At 42.0% G+C, this 12,870-nt stretch overlaps 1 protein-coding gene across 1 annotated transcript; it reads left to right on the top strand.

Annotated features, from left to right (window-relative positions):
* The first annotated feature begins 327 nt into the window (after window positions 1-327).
* On the top strand, window positions 328-11,428 carry SLC2A6 (solute carrier family 2 member 6). The gene is made up of 10 exons (XM_075260645.1): window positions 328-502; window positions 1,770-1,932; window positions 2,124-2,330; window positions 4,661-4,760; window positions 5,401-5,612; window positions 5,689-5,841; window positions 9,131-9,239; window positions 9,325-9,489; window positions 10,091-10,236; window positions 11,148-11,428. Exons 1-10 carry the CDS (start codon window positions 402-404, stop codon window positions 11,301-11,303), a joined length of 1,512 nt encoding a protein of 503 aa, XP_075116746.1. The 5' UTR covers window positions 328-401; the 3' UTR covers window positions 11,304-11,428.
* Window positions 11,429-12,870: the final 1,442 nt, after the last annotated feature.

Raw genomic sequence — 12,870 nt, 5'->3', positions numbered from 1 at the left:
GGTATTTTGTGCAGGTGGAAAATTGGGGGAAATTGACACTTGGTGCTTACCAGGAGCAGTGACCCCTTATCCTCAGGACCCTATACTATTGACCAGGTTACAGAGGAGTCATACTGACCTCTGCCATGTATGATGAGATTTTCCCTAGTCCTGTCAGGACCTCTGTGTGACACAAATAAGATGTATGACACTCTGTATGTGTGACAAGTGCAGATTTCCTACATTACACAATGATGTGAAGATGACACTGACCCTCCCAGTGATGGGAATCCACCTCTGATGCTAAGAGCCTCCAGGGCACACTCCTTCCTCAGTACACTGCAGGACGTCTCAAAGGACAACAGCAGCATGAAGTAACTGTACACAAGACACCTCAAGGTTACTCACCAGGACCTAACAACATGTCCAACATGGACAACAAACCTCTCCTGAGTGACCCCGAAAAATCAAATTATCAGTCTGTGGGGAAAGCCCTAAGAGAAGCCGAGAAGAGATATATAAAGTGAGTGATGTTGTCTATCTATCTATCTATCTATCTATCTATCTATCTATCTATCTATCTATCTATCTATCTCATATCTATCTATCTATCTATCTATCTATCTATCTATCTCTATTTATTTATCTATCTATGTATATCTGTCTATCATCTATCTCAAATCTATATTTTTCTATCTATCAATCAATCAATCAATCAATCACATAACTATGTATGTGTATATCTATTATATTTTACATTTCTATATTTTATCTATCTGTTCATGTGTATATTTCTATCTACTATATACAGTACATATCTATCTATTTATCACATATCCATATTTTAAATATCTGTTCATATCTATCATCTATTTCAAATCTATATTTGTACATATTTATCTTTTATATGTCTACATTGTATATTTCTATCTATCTACTATATATCCATTATCTATCTATCTATCTATCTATCTATCTATCTATCTATCTATCTATCTATCTCATATCTATCTATCTATCTATCTATCTATCTATCTATCTATCTCATATCTATCTACCTTTCTAAGTAATGCAAAAAATCGACAGCACTCCAAAAATGTGAATCAAACGGTTGAAGATTTATTCCATTGCAATGGAGCAGACAATGGAATAAATTTTCACCCATTTGATACACATTTTTGGAGCGCTGTCCATTTTTTGCATTACTTACCTTGGATCATTTGCCGGATGTTTAGGATTTGCACCCACCAGCTGAGTCAGGTTATTTCTTGGTGCTGCTCTGTACTTGGAATTTGTATCTACCTTTCTATTTATTTAACATCTATCTATCTATCTATCTATCTATCTATCTATCTATCTATCTATCTATCTATCTATCTATCTATCCATCTTAGTGAATCGTACTATATCTTCAGTGTAAGCTCCAGACAGGATACAGTAATGGCCACTTCTTGTTTTCTGGAGATCTTACAACACTTTGCTGTCTTTGCTGAATGGAGATCTATTGAGCAACAGAACATTTCTGCTGTGCATATATTTATCCTGATTTCTCTGTGGGCATCGCTGGCCTGTCTATATACTGATGGGCATTGGGCGACCCTTTTCCTTAGATGACATGTACAAATGATCTTCATATGTCAGAAAATCATATGCATGATTACACATACAGTCCACCACTGTCCCAAATTGTAGAGGATTTGAAGCCCCTACTTGCTGCTCTAGGGAAGAGTTGTTCAACCCTACTAAGATGGGGCCCTATTTTGACATTGTTCTTGCTTTCTTCCATACAGAACACTAGACAACAGGAGGATGTTCTTGGCCGCCTTTTCCGCAGTTCTCGGCAATTTCTCATTTGGTTACGGCCTGGTCTACCCCTCACCCGTGCTGCCAGCTCTTGAAGGAGACGTTGATCCAGTTTTGCATCTTACAGATGCAGAAAAGTCATGGTTTGGGGTAGAGATCTTATATTTTTGTATATTTTGTTTATTATGTCTTCTTTCTGTCCATGGTTTGCGTCTGGTATTTCAGGTCAGTTCCACAGGGCTAAGCTGCAATACCACACACAACCAGCGGACAGATGTGGCGTTGTTTGTAGAAGTCATGTTTTTCTAATCCTAGACAATGCATATTCTTTCCTTGGACAGTCCGTGTTTGCTCTCGGCTGCTGTGTTGGAGGAATAAGCTCAATGGTCCTGAATGACCGTCTTGGACGTAAACTGAGCATCATGTTCTCAGCTTTTCCTGCGGCAGTGGGTTTCTTACTGATGGGCAGTGCACAACACGTCTCAATGCTACTTTTGGGCAGGATCCTAACAGGACTTGCGGGAGGACTGACGTCATCTTCTATACCAGTAAGTGGATCAGTGGTAAAAACAGTTCTCCATCTAGAATCATCTATAGAAATATCTGATAAATAATGCAGGAGGATATGGGAAGAGGGCTTGTTGTGACCAAGATCAAGTTACTGTAGCCCTTTTCAACCTTAGGACCCATGCTCACAATTGTACATGTGTCTACAATCTTACATGGAATCATGAGCGTACCTACCAGAGTAGCAAACATATAGCTTCTATAGGGACCAACAACTAAGAGGGTCCATTTTCACACATAAGTCAGGTGAATTACTGACATCATTGTATTTAATATTATGTGAAATGACATCACTGTGAATTATATATCTGTGCTGTGACATAGCTGGGTGCATTATCCCTGTTATTGCTGTGACATCATTGTTCCTACTTATACCTATACTGTGACATCACTGAGTAGATTTATCTGTACACTGTGACATCATTATGAGCATTATCATTGTACTGGGACATCACTACAAAGATTCTGTACACTGTGACATCACTATGAGTATTATCATTGTAGTATGACATCACTACGCAGATTATCTCTACACTGTGACACAACTATAAGTATTATTCTTGTATTATAATATCACTGAGCAGATTATTTGTACACTGTGACATCACTATGAGCATTATTATTGTACTATGACATCACTACATATATAATCTGTGCACTGTGGCATCGCTATAGGCATTATCATTATACTATGACATAACTATGACATGTACTATGCCCATCTCCCCATACACATGAGTCCACAGCCATCTGCTCATACACATGAGCCCACTGCAATCTCTCCATACACATGAGCTCATAACCATCTCCTCATACACGAGCCCACTGCAATCTCTCCATACACATGAGCTCATAACCATTTCCCCATACACATGAGCCCACAGACATCTTCCCATACACATGAGCTCATAACCATCTCCCCATACACATGAGCTCATAACCATCTCCCCATACACATGATCCCACAACCATCTCCCCGTACACATGAGCTCATAACCATCTCCCCATAAACATACTGTAAGCCCACTGCCATCTTCACATACACCTGCACACTTGGTTCATGTGTTCTCCAAAACAAAAAAATTGTGAATGTTGAGATCCAAGAGTTGGGAGTCGCTCATACATATTAGAGGGTTGGCCAGTCCTACCAAAATCCCCAGGTTTGGCCAATCTACATGTACTATGTACAGTATGAGCGGCTTTAGGCCGCTATTCCAGGACCACCTGGGCTTCTACTGAAACGGATTTAGAAGAACATGTCATAATGGACGGAAATGTTCCTGCCATTGTGGTAAAAGAAAAAGGAAGCAAGAAACAGGAACTATTACCTCTGAAAATCCCAAATGGAAACCACCCCACCTCAGATACCATGATATAAAAATGAAGACACCCCCTCCCAAAGTCTCCCCTCTTATGATGTGGTCAGGTTATATTTACAAGGTCATTTTATGGAGCCTGTAGAGAGGATTATTGTTCCCATTTCCCACAAAAGCCCCTCTGTGCCCCATTACGCTTTAAGGACATCAACAACATAGCGTGGAAGTTTCTTTATGATGGGACATTCCAGACCTAAGAATATAACAGGATTTTCGGTTATTATCGTGCGTTATAATTAGCGCTGCGGTATACAATCAGGTGACCGTAACATGGCCGCATGTTAGTGTCCATGACCACTCACAAAGATCACACCACTGACCATAAAGTACCCTACACCCCACAGGATGGTACTAACCCCATCAAAGAGATCCAGATATCTCAGCTTCCTATGAGTATTCGCTCAAGTACAACATCTAGTAGTGCCACCGGCTACCTACCATGGGTAAAAGGGCTTTTGGGCCTCCCCTACCTACAGGTAACAGGATACAGGCTACCTCTGCCCCCTACACCTCTGTGTACATGTGAGGAAGGGGCTGACTTCACCGCCCATGTGTACCAATCTATGGTGTGTGGAAGCTTCTCCCCCCATAGTTGGGGACAGAAGGGTCATTTATGGTAAACAATGGGCATCATACAGTGTATGTACACTATGTCCTGTAGTCATCGGCGTGCCAGAATTCATTTTCATACCTTAAGAAAAGGAATTTTACTGATCTGAGTATTACTTACAGAAAGTTTTGCCCTGTCTGTGCCCTCCATTGAGATTACTAGCCTGAGCAGAACAAGCAGGGATTTTATTTTCATTGAGTTTTGCTTGATTTCACAGTGGTGTCAGTCTTCAATGCAGTTCTGGCATTCTATTCATGAACCAAGAAGCTTATGATGAACAGATCTAGTCATAAATGTAACATATGTGATATTTTGCGTGTTGTAGGTTTATATATCTGAAATTTCCCATGCTGGAGTGCGAGGGGCGCTGGGAGCATGTCCTCAGCTGATGGCTGTTTGTGGAGCTCTGGTTCTCTATGCATTGGGTATGTCTATTATATAGAGTTTAGATTTCTACTGATCACAAATCTTCACACCTTGTCCGGTTATATATTATATAACATTCTTCTCCATCTTTAAGAACTCTGCTTGGATCAATAAATGAAAAATGGTCTTGCTTAAAGGAGTACTCCACTTTAAAGGGAGTGTGTCACCAGACCCCAGCATATCAACCCTGCCTTGCAGATATATAGGTTAGGGTCAGCTGAATCACATGGTGTTTTCCCTTTCGTGGCCTCCGTTGCTGAGATATTAGCGATTTCATAGATATGTAAATGAGCTCTCTAGAGCAATGGCGGCGCCCTCATTGTCCCATAGTATACATTTGCATATTGACAAAGTGGTGATATCTCAGCAATGGAGACCACAATTCACAAGGGGAAAGCATCATGTGATTCAGGTGACCCTAAACTATCGGGACCGGGGTGATATGTTGGTTCTGAGGACACACTCCCTTTAAGCAATTGCAGAATGAAATGTGACACATTTTCTGCATCAATTTTAACGGTCTTGGTCACATGGTGGGTACAAAGTTGCATGGCTCAGTACCGCACAGTTATCAGAGCTGTATACTACCGTATACACCTGCCCTGTACCTGTGACAGAATCAGAATCTCCTCCTTTTAGGGCTCATCCTGCCATGGCGCTGGCTGGCAATAGCAGGTGAAGTGCCTGTATTCCTGATGCTCTTCCTCCTCTGCTTCATGCCTGACTCCCCGCGCTTCCTAATATCTAAGGGTAAAGATGACAAGGCCATTCAGGCGCTGGCCTGGCTCCGGGGACCCAACACTGCATACAGAGGGGAGTTCCAGAGGATTAAGGAAAGCGTCCTGAAAGCAGTAAGACTCTAGTGGGTGTATGATGGGAGTAGTGGTTGGGATGACGACGGAAATTAAATTCTTTGCACCATTTCAGAACAGTTCACTCACCTGCAGCGAGCTCTCGGACCCATACTACTACAAGCCCATTCTCATCTCTGTATTCATGAGGTGCCTACAGCAACTCTCTGGAATTAACCCAATACTCACCTACCTGGAACCCATCTTTAACAAGACCAAAGTCATTCTGGTGAGGACTGCTATCCTTCAGCACTTCTGACTTACAAATTTTTTTTAATTATTTCTGCTTCTTGGAAAGGTGGGTGGCAATCAATATGGCTAACCAATAACATGCTAGACTCCTGCAAAGAGGAAGAGGGTTTATGAATATAAGATTGTGAGGACGTAAAAGGTTTCAGGCAGAAACTTGACAATTCTCGAATTATTCTCAGCAGCTTTTACTGCCAAAATACAGCCAAACAATACCTAAATAATATCGCTATATAATATCAAAACAATACCACTACAGTACATTATATGACCCTCTGTTGTATCTGCTGGTTGCTTCTAATGTGGACTCTTTCTTTACTTGTTCTTCTGCATCTTTTATTGTCCTAATTGTATGTAAAATACTGAAGACAAATTCACTGATCTCGTCACCTCAATCAACAATTTATTCACAGAAAAAATAGAAGTCATCAGATGTCTAAAACTTCACCTTTAATAAAGCAATTAAAAATCTATCAATAATCTAAAAATGTCAGAAGAGCGAAATAATAACCAAACCCACTGACCAAAGCTTGACAGAGCGTTAATATAACAGGTATCTGCAGTTTTCATATCAGATCACCCCCCCACCTCTAACACAGTTTAACTACCAGTCTAACCAAACTGACTCCTCTGCCTCATATAATAGACCCATGCACCTATTATGAAGCTTTATCCCAATAGATACCATTACATAATACCAAGAGACCCAACCTCCTCCTTGAACCTGAGACTACTGGCCTCATGCCACGCCAACAGGACTTAGAGGAGGTAGGACCCCCAAAAATGGGACAATAAAAGCTTCATATAAAGTGCTATGGTAAAATAATAAGTAACTTTTGAACAACTTCCCTAAGTGTTTCCTCCATACGGATTCATCAGGGGCAAATAATAAGCTCAACGTAAGATATAGTAGCCAAAATAAACAGATGTCAGGAGAGATCTAAGTAGTCTGATCGCTCTGAGATCAGTGGTCATGCAATGAGCCAAAGTCAGCCCTTATAAAGCAACGTTCTCCCCCTCCCAGAAACTCCTGACCAATCACCTTATTCCTCTGTAACACACCGCCTATGTGTTTACTCCTAATCGTTGTTCACATGGGCCAATAGACTGGAGCCACCATAAGGCACTCCCTTTCTATGAGTCTCAGCATGGATTGGCTAGGTGTACATATATCACAGCCAGGGGACTAACCCTGTCATACCATCACACCCTCCACACTCAGGATATTCCCTAATTGGCCAATGGATGCCCCCCCTCCGCAGATAGCTACACCCCTCACTACTAGCTGTAAACAAACCTCCTCATTCAAAGATGATCTCCAGAAGGTCAGGGTAACCATCTGGAACAGCAGAAGGTCAGGGTAACCATCTGGAACAGCAGATAGGCACACCCCTCACTCCTAGATGTAAACAAACTTCCTCCTTCAAAGGTAGTGGTCTTCGGAAGGTAAATATATGCATCAGGGACAGCGGATAGACACAGCCCTCACTACTAGATGTAAACAAACCTCCACATTCAAAGGTGACAATCTCCAGAAGGTAAGGGTAACCATCTGGAACAGAAGAAGGTCAGGGCAACCATCTGGAACAGCAGAAGGTCAGGGCAACCATCTGGAACAGCAGATAGACACTCCCCTCACTCCTAGATGTAAACAAACCTCCACACAGAGCGGTGTTGGATATCATTTGGACCTGCTGTTTTTGATGTCTATACTTACCTACTGGAGATCCTTACATTTGTGTGTGGAGATTTGTTTACATCTAGTAGTGAGGGCTGTGTCTATCCGCTGTCCCTGGTGGATATATTTACCTTCTGAAGATCGCTACCTTTAAGTGCAGAGGTCTGTTTATATCTAAGAGTGAAGGTTGTGTGTGTCTATCCGCTGTTCTAGATGTTCCAGATGGTTACTCTTACCTTTCAGAGACCATTCCTTCAGTGTTCTAGTTATATGTTAACTACCATTATACAGTGCCTAAATAATACCTACAGTATCTAAATAATAATTCTACCATATAGTATCCTCATAACGATCTATCCAAACGATACTACCATATAGCAGCCCTTGATGTTGCCTATGATGTACCTGTGAAATTTCTATTGAAATTTTTATAAGATACATAAGAACAAAATAAGAAACATGAGTGCAGTAAACAAATAAAAAGTTTTCTACACCAAATATATCAATCGGAAGGAGGAGAGGTCTTCCTCCAAAGGAGAGCAATGAGTGTTTTGGCAGCAGTATATAAGTACAGAAACATTTTAGAAGTCTATTGACCCAGGTGTTTGAGGGGAGGTTACACAAATAGGTAAAGTGATCTAGGGCAACACTTTGAATGAAAAGAGACCTGACTTCTAACCAGAAGGGACAGTTGCCCGAGGAATCCCAGAAAATGTGACAGTGTCCACACCCCTACCTGGCAACGCCAACAAAGGGAAGGGATTTTATGGTTAAGGGAATGGAGCAAGGTGGGGGTGTGGTACCAGTGCATGAGCAACTTGTATTGGGTCTCGCGGAAAGTAATATATGTGGAGGACTTCGCCGCATAAGACCAATATACCAAAATAATACTACCATATATTGCCTAATGATGTGCCCTGAAATACTTCCTTACAATGGCTAAATAATACCTCTGTACATTATATAACCTATAATGCTAACCACTGAGCCACCGTGCTGCTCCTTTAGTATAGTATCCTTCTAAAACTGTCTTACATTACTTGCATAATACTTTCATTAAATGCCAAAATAATACTGTTATACTGTGTCCATATATTACCACCATACACAGTAGATCGGTATAGAGAAGAATACTGTGTGCACAATGTTCAGTGTACACTCTACAAGGAACAGAATGTTTTTCAGCTCTATCATCACATAGCTACCAAAAGTATTGGGTTCTGTGCAATGGCCTAGCCTACAACCCTCTAAAACCAGTATATGTGAATAGTAATGTTACAGCTTCATGGTATCCCTGTAACCTGTGGTTACCTAGTACTATCTCATCGGGAACATTACAGATAACACAGAGTCTACTTTTCATAGCACAATACGCACTGACACATAGTATCTATAGAGATAAGTAACACAATGCAGTGTGTAGGGACACACACTATGTAAAAGGCAAATATACAGTAGATACTAGGCGGTATACAGGAATCAATATGATGTATAAAGGCAATGATATAGGCTCTAGGTGATGCTATAAGTTGTTGTTTTGGGTCAGGGGGCTATAGGTAGGTGACTCCTAACCTGTGGCGTCTTATTCTAGAGAGGCGGATATGACGCTGCCTTGGTTGGCCTTGTAAGATTGGTCTCTGTGCTTGTGGCAGCTTTGGCAATGGATAAAGCGGGCAGGAAAATCCTCCTTTTCACATCCAGTAAGTATGTGAACCCCGTGATCTCTTCATCATGGACTTCACCCATTGCGTCCTCCTCATCCACATCGTCTGCCTTGTTTGACAGGTGCGCTGATGTTGGTGTCTTCTCTCTCCATGGGCTTGTATGTTCACTTCACAGTAGATGTGAACAATTCCACTAACCTGACCATGACTACCAGTGACCCGCACACCCATCATGTGAACTACTTAGAAATCATCCCCCTTGTGTGTATCATGTTGTATATTTTAGGTAAGTGATCTTTCATACATACTGTATGCCTTCCCTAGACTAGTGCTGCCATCTTTGCTGGTTACGGATATTTAGCAATAAATGGGGCAGTGGTGTTGGTCAACGTAACCTTGTATGAGGTCCAACATGTTGGAGACCACAGGTGCACCATCATAGGTGATATACCGGGGTGTGCAAGTGCTGCTGTTTTGCCTATGAAGGTAAGGATGCACCTGATAAGATGTACTCATTATAGTCCAACCACAGCTGTCAGGTCAGCAATAGTAGAGAATCCTTTTAAGACATCTTTCTCTTTACACTTGATACCATACTGTGTATATTCTCTGCTCTGTAAAGTTGGCATAGATTTTGGGCAATCACTACTTATTAGAATGGTCCCTAGGCAATAAACTGGAGGTCCTGAGAACAGCTGGAGAAATCTGGTCGTAAGCGTTCTTCTTCCCTACAGTGCCTCCACAGGGTAAAAGTGGTATTACGCTGTATCCATTCAGCGCAATGGGTTGTCTATGTAATGCACAACAGTAGTGCCCACCCTATGGGAAGTTGATTTACCATAATTCTAAGTAGCTGCTACCTTGTCCTATCACTATCTCTTCTTTAGGTTATGCTTTTGGCTGGGGACCTATTACTTGGCTTCTCATGTCTGAGATCTTACCACTTAAAGCCCGAGGAACAGCTTCAGGACTATGTGTGATGGTCAGCTGGATCACTGGATTTGTTCTCACAGAAGCTTTCCTACCTGTTGTGGTGAGTACTAAAGAAGGAACTTGTGTCAGGTAGTTCTCTAATCCCAAAAATGAATACATGGTCTTGTTATGATGGTGATTGGGTTGAATATTTGGTCAACACCTTCTTAACCACTGTGGCGAGTACCAAGGAAGGAACTTGTGTCATAGTTCTCCAATCCAGTAAATGGGTTAGACAGGCTTGGTATGCTGGTGGTTGGGTTGAACATTTGGTCAGTACCTTCTTGTCTCTTGTGGTGAGTACCAAGGATGGAACTTGTGTCAAGAAGTTCTAGAATCCCAAAATGGGGTAGACAGTCCTAGTGGTTCTGTTAAACATTTGGACAATACCTACTTACCTCTTGCGGTGAGTACAGAGGACAAAACTTGTGTCATGTAGTTCTCTAATCCCAAAAAATGGGGTAGACAGTCCTGGTAGTTGAGCTGAACATTTGGACAATTTCTTACCTCCTGCAATGAGTACTAAGGACAGAACTTGTTTCATGTAGTTCTCTAATCCAAAAAAATGGGTTAGATCAGGGGTAGGGAACGTGCGGCTCTCCAGCTGTTGCAAGACTACGACTCCCAGCATGCATACTTGCTCTGCTGTTCTTGGAACTCTCATGAATGTGAATGGAGCATGTTGGGAGTTGTAGTTTCACAGCAGCTGAAGAGCCGAAGGTTCCCTAACCCTGGGTTAGATAGTCCTGATACGGTGATAGTTGGGTTGAACATTTGGTCAATAATATCTTCTTATCCATTGTGGAAAGCACCAGAGAAGGAACTTATATTGTGTAGTTCTCTACTCCCAAAAGTACACTAGATTGTCCTGTTATGCTAGTAGTTGGAGTGAATGTTTGGACATCTTCTTACACATTGTGAGCCCCATCAGAAAGTCTAAGAATTGACTGAACAATTTCTTTTTTTCCCCAGAATGCCTTTAATCTGGAGACCCCCTTCTTCTTCTTCACCATCATCTGTGTTTGTGGTATCATCTTCACTCATTACTTTGTACCTGAAACCAAGGGGCGGACTTTGGAACAAATTGAATCCTACTTCCGAACGGGTCGACGCTCTTTCATTAAATAGCCATTGGAGTGGCAGGTAATACTTTACTAGGAGACCATTGACCTGGTCCCAAACCAAGACCTCATGTCCTTTAAAGCCAAAGGACATGCTTCTCAGGGGATGACACCTACATCTTCAGGACAGTCATGGCACTAACATAAATCTTTAAGCGCTACATTTTGGATGCCAAACAGATGTAATAGTCTTCAATCACTGTAAATAGTAGTATAGTAAGTAATAAAGATTTAAGTGGCAAAATATGTCAAGTTATTCAGAATTTTGAATTTGCTTAAAGGAACACTCCTCCTGATGCACCATGTTCTGGTTAATGCAGAGGATGGGCCATGCTCCTCCCTTCCAGGCCCTGCACCAAGTATAACACAGTTATGGGCAGGTTCATACCTGTGCCCGATCTCCGTTTTGTAGGTTTCTGTTTCCTTCCCAAGAAACTGGACAGGAGATAGAAACTGGCAGGCAGTTTTCAAACCCATTCATTTGAATAGGTTTGCAAAGTGTCCGCCTGTGAGCGTCTTCTGTTCTCTGGGGCTAAACCTTTTTTTTTTTAACCGGACATAGTCAGACATGCAGGACTTTGTGTTCAGTTAAAAAAACAACAACCCGGTTTCGCCGCAGAGAGCAGAAGACGCTCACAGGCGCGCACCGGCAGACACTGAATGCCGGTTTTCCATCTTATGCCAATAGAAAACGGAAACCTGCAAAATGGAGATCGGGCGCTGGTATGAACTTGCCCTTAGCAGTATAACTTGGGGCTTGTATGTGTTCATATGGAACTTTTTAAAACAGTACAGGTATAGCAAAGATCTCCCTCTATTTTCTTACTTCTAGTTTCTAGGAAAGTTGAGTGACAACTTAACTTGCAGCTTCTTTGCTGGTTGTTACGGTCTATTGCGCTGTCTATTCACTCTTGGGTGGGGGTGTTCAACGCATCATATGTGCTTATTACATACATATTACATACATTACTGAGCTAGAAAGCACATGTGGATTCAACATGTCCCAGCCTTAATTTCTCTGGGAAGATATACAAAGTGGGGGCTTATGTATGGGGGGATTCAGCAGGAAGCACTGATAGCTGAGCACGTGCATCTCTTAACTTAAAGGGATTGGCCAAGAACAGGCCAAAAATATCTGACTGTGAGTGACCCAACAGGCGGCCCTGCATGGTTTAGTTGTAGGTGGCCCCTTCTGATAACTGTACTATACACAGTATGGAGCCTGAAGTAGTTGTCTCTGGTGCCGGTCAAGTGGCTAGACACTGGAACTGCAGCTCAGATTCCATTAACTAAGGATAAGCCATAATGTGGGGTGAGATAGGATGCGCTTGATCCCCAGCAGTGCCACAGAGTATCAGACTCATTTACAGCATTATTTGGCTTCCCTGAAGACACGGCTCACTTGGATCATATTCAGACAGGTGATGGCGGCACTACTAGTGACATACTAGGGGCATTACAGCATGAGAGGAGGCACTCCTTACCACATCTCCATAATAATGAAATACAGAACACATGGTGAGAAAACAGGAAATTTAGTAACAGAATAAAACACCACCACCATGCACGCTGAC

Source organism: Leptodactylus fuscus, chromosome 11 (genome assembly GCF_031893055.1).
Source record: "Leptodactylus fuscus isolate aLepFus1 chromosome 11, aLepFus1.hap2, whole genome shotgun sequence".
NCBI classification, from domain to species: domain Eukaryota; kingdom Metazoa; phylum Chordata; class Amphibia; order Anura; family Leptodactylidae; genus Leptodactylus; species Leptodactylus fuscus.
The sequence above is the reverse complement of the archived record's forward strand: the minus strand, read 5'-3'. Positions and strand labels throughout refer to the sequence as shown.

What these genes read in the sequence shown, in the direction of transcription:
- SLC2A6 (XM_075260645.1), top strand. Translation starts at nt 402, where the DNA reads ATGTCCAACATGGACAACAAACCTCTCCTGAGTGACCCCGAAAAATCA. An exon ending in GCCGAGAAGAGATATATAAA is followed by an intron (nt 503 to 1,769) that starts GTGAGTGATGTT and finishes TCTTCCATACAG; the next exon opens with AACACTAGACAACAGGAGGA. An exon ending in TCTGGTTCTCTATGCATTGG is followed by an intron (nt 4,761 to 5,400) that starts GTATGTCTATTA and finishes TCCTCCTTTTAG; the next exon opens with GGCTCATCCTGCCATGGCGC.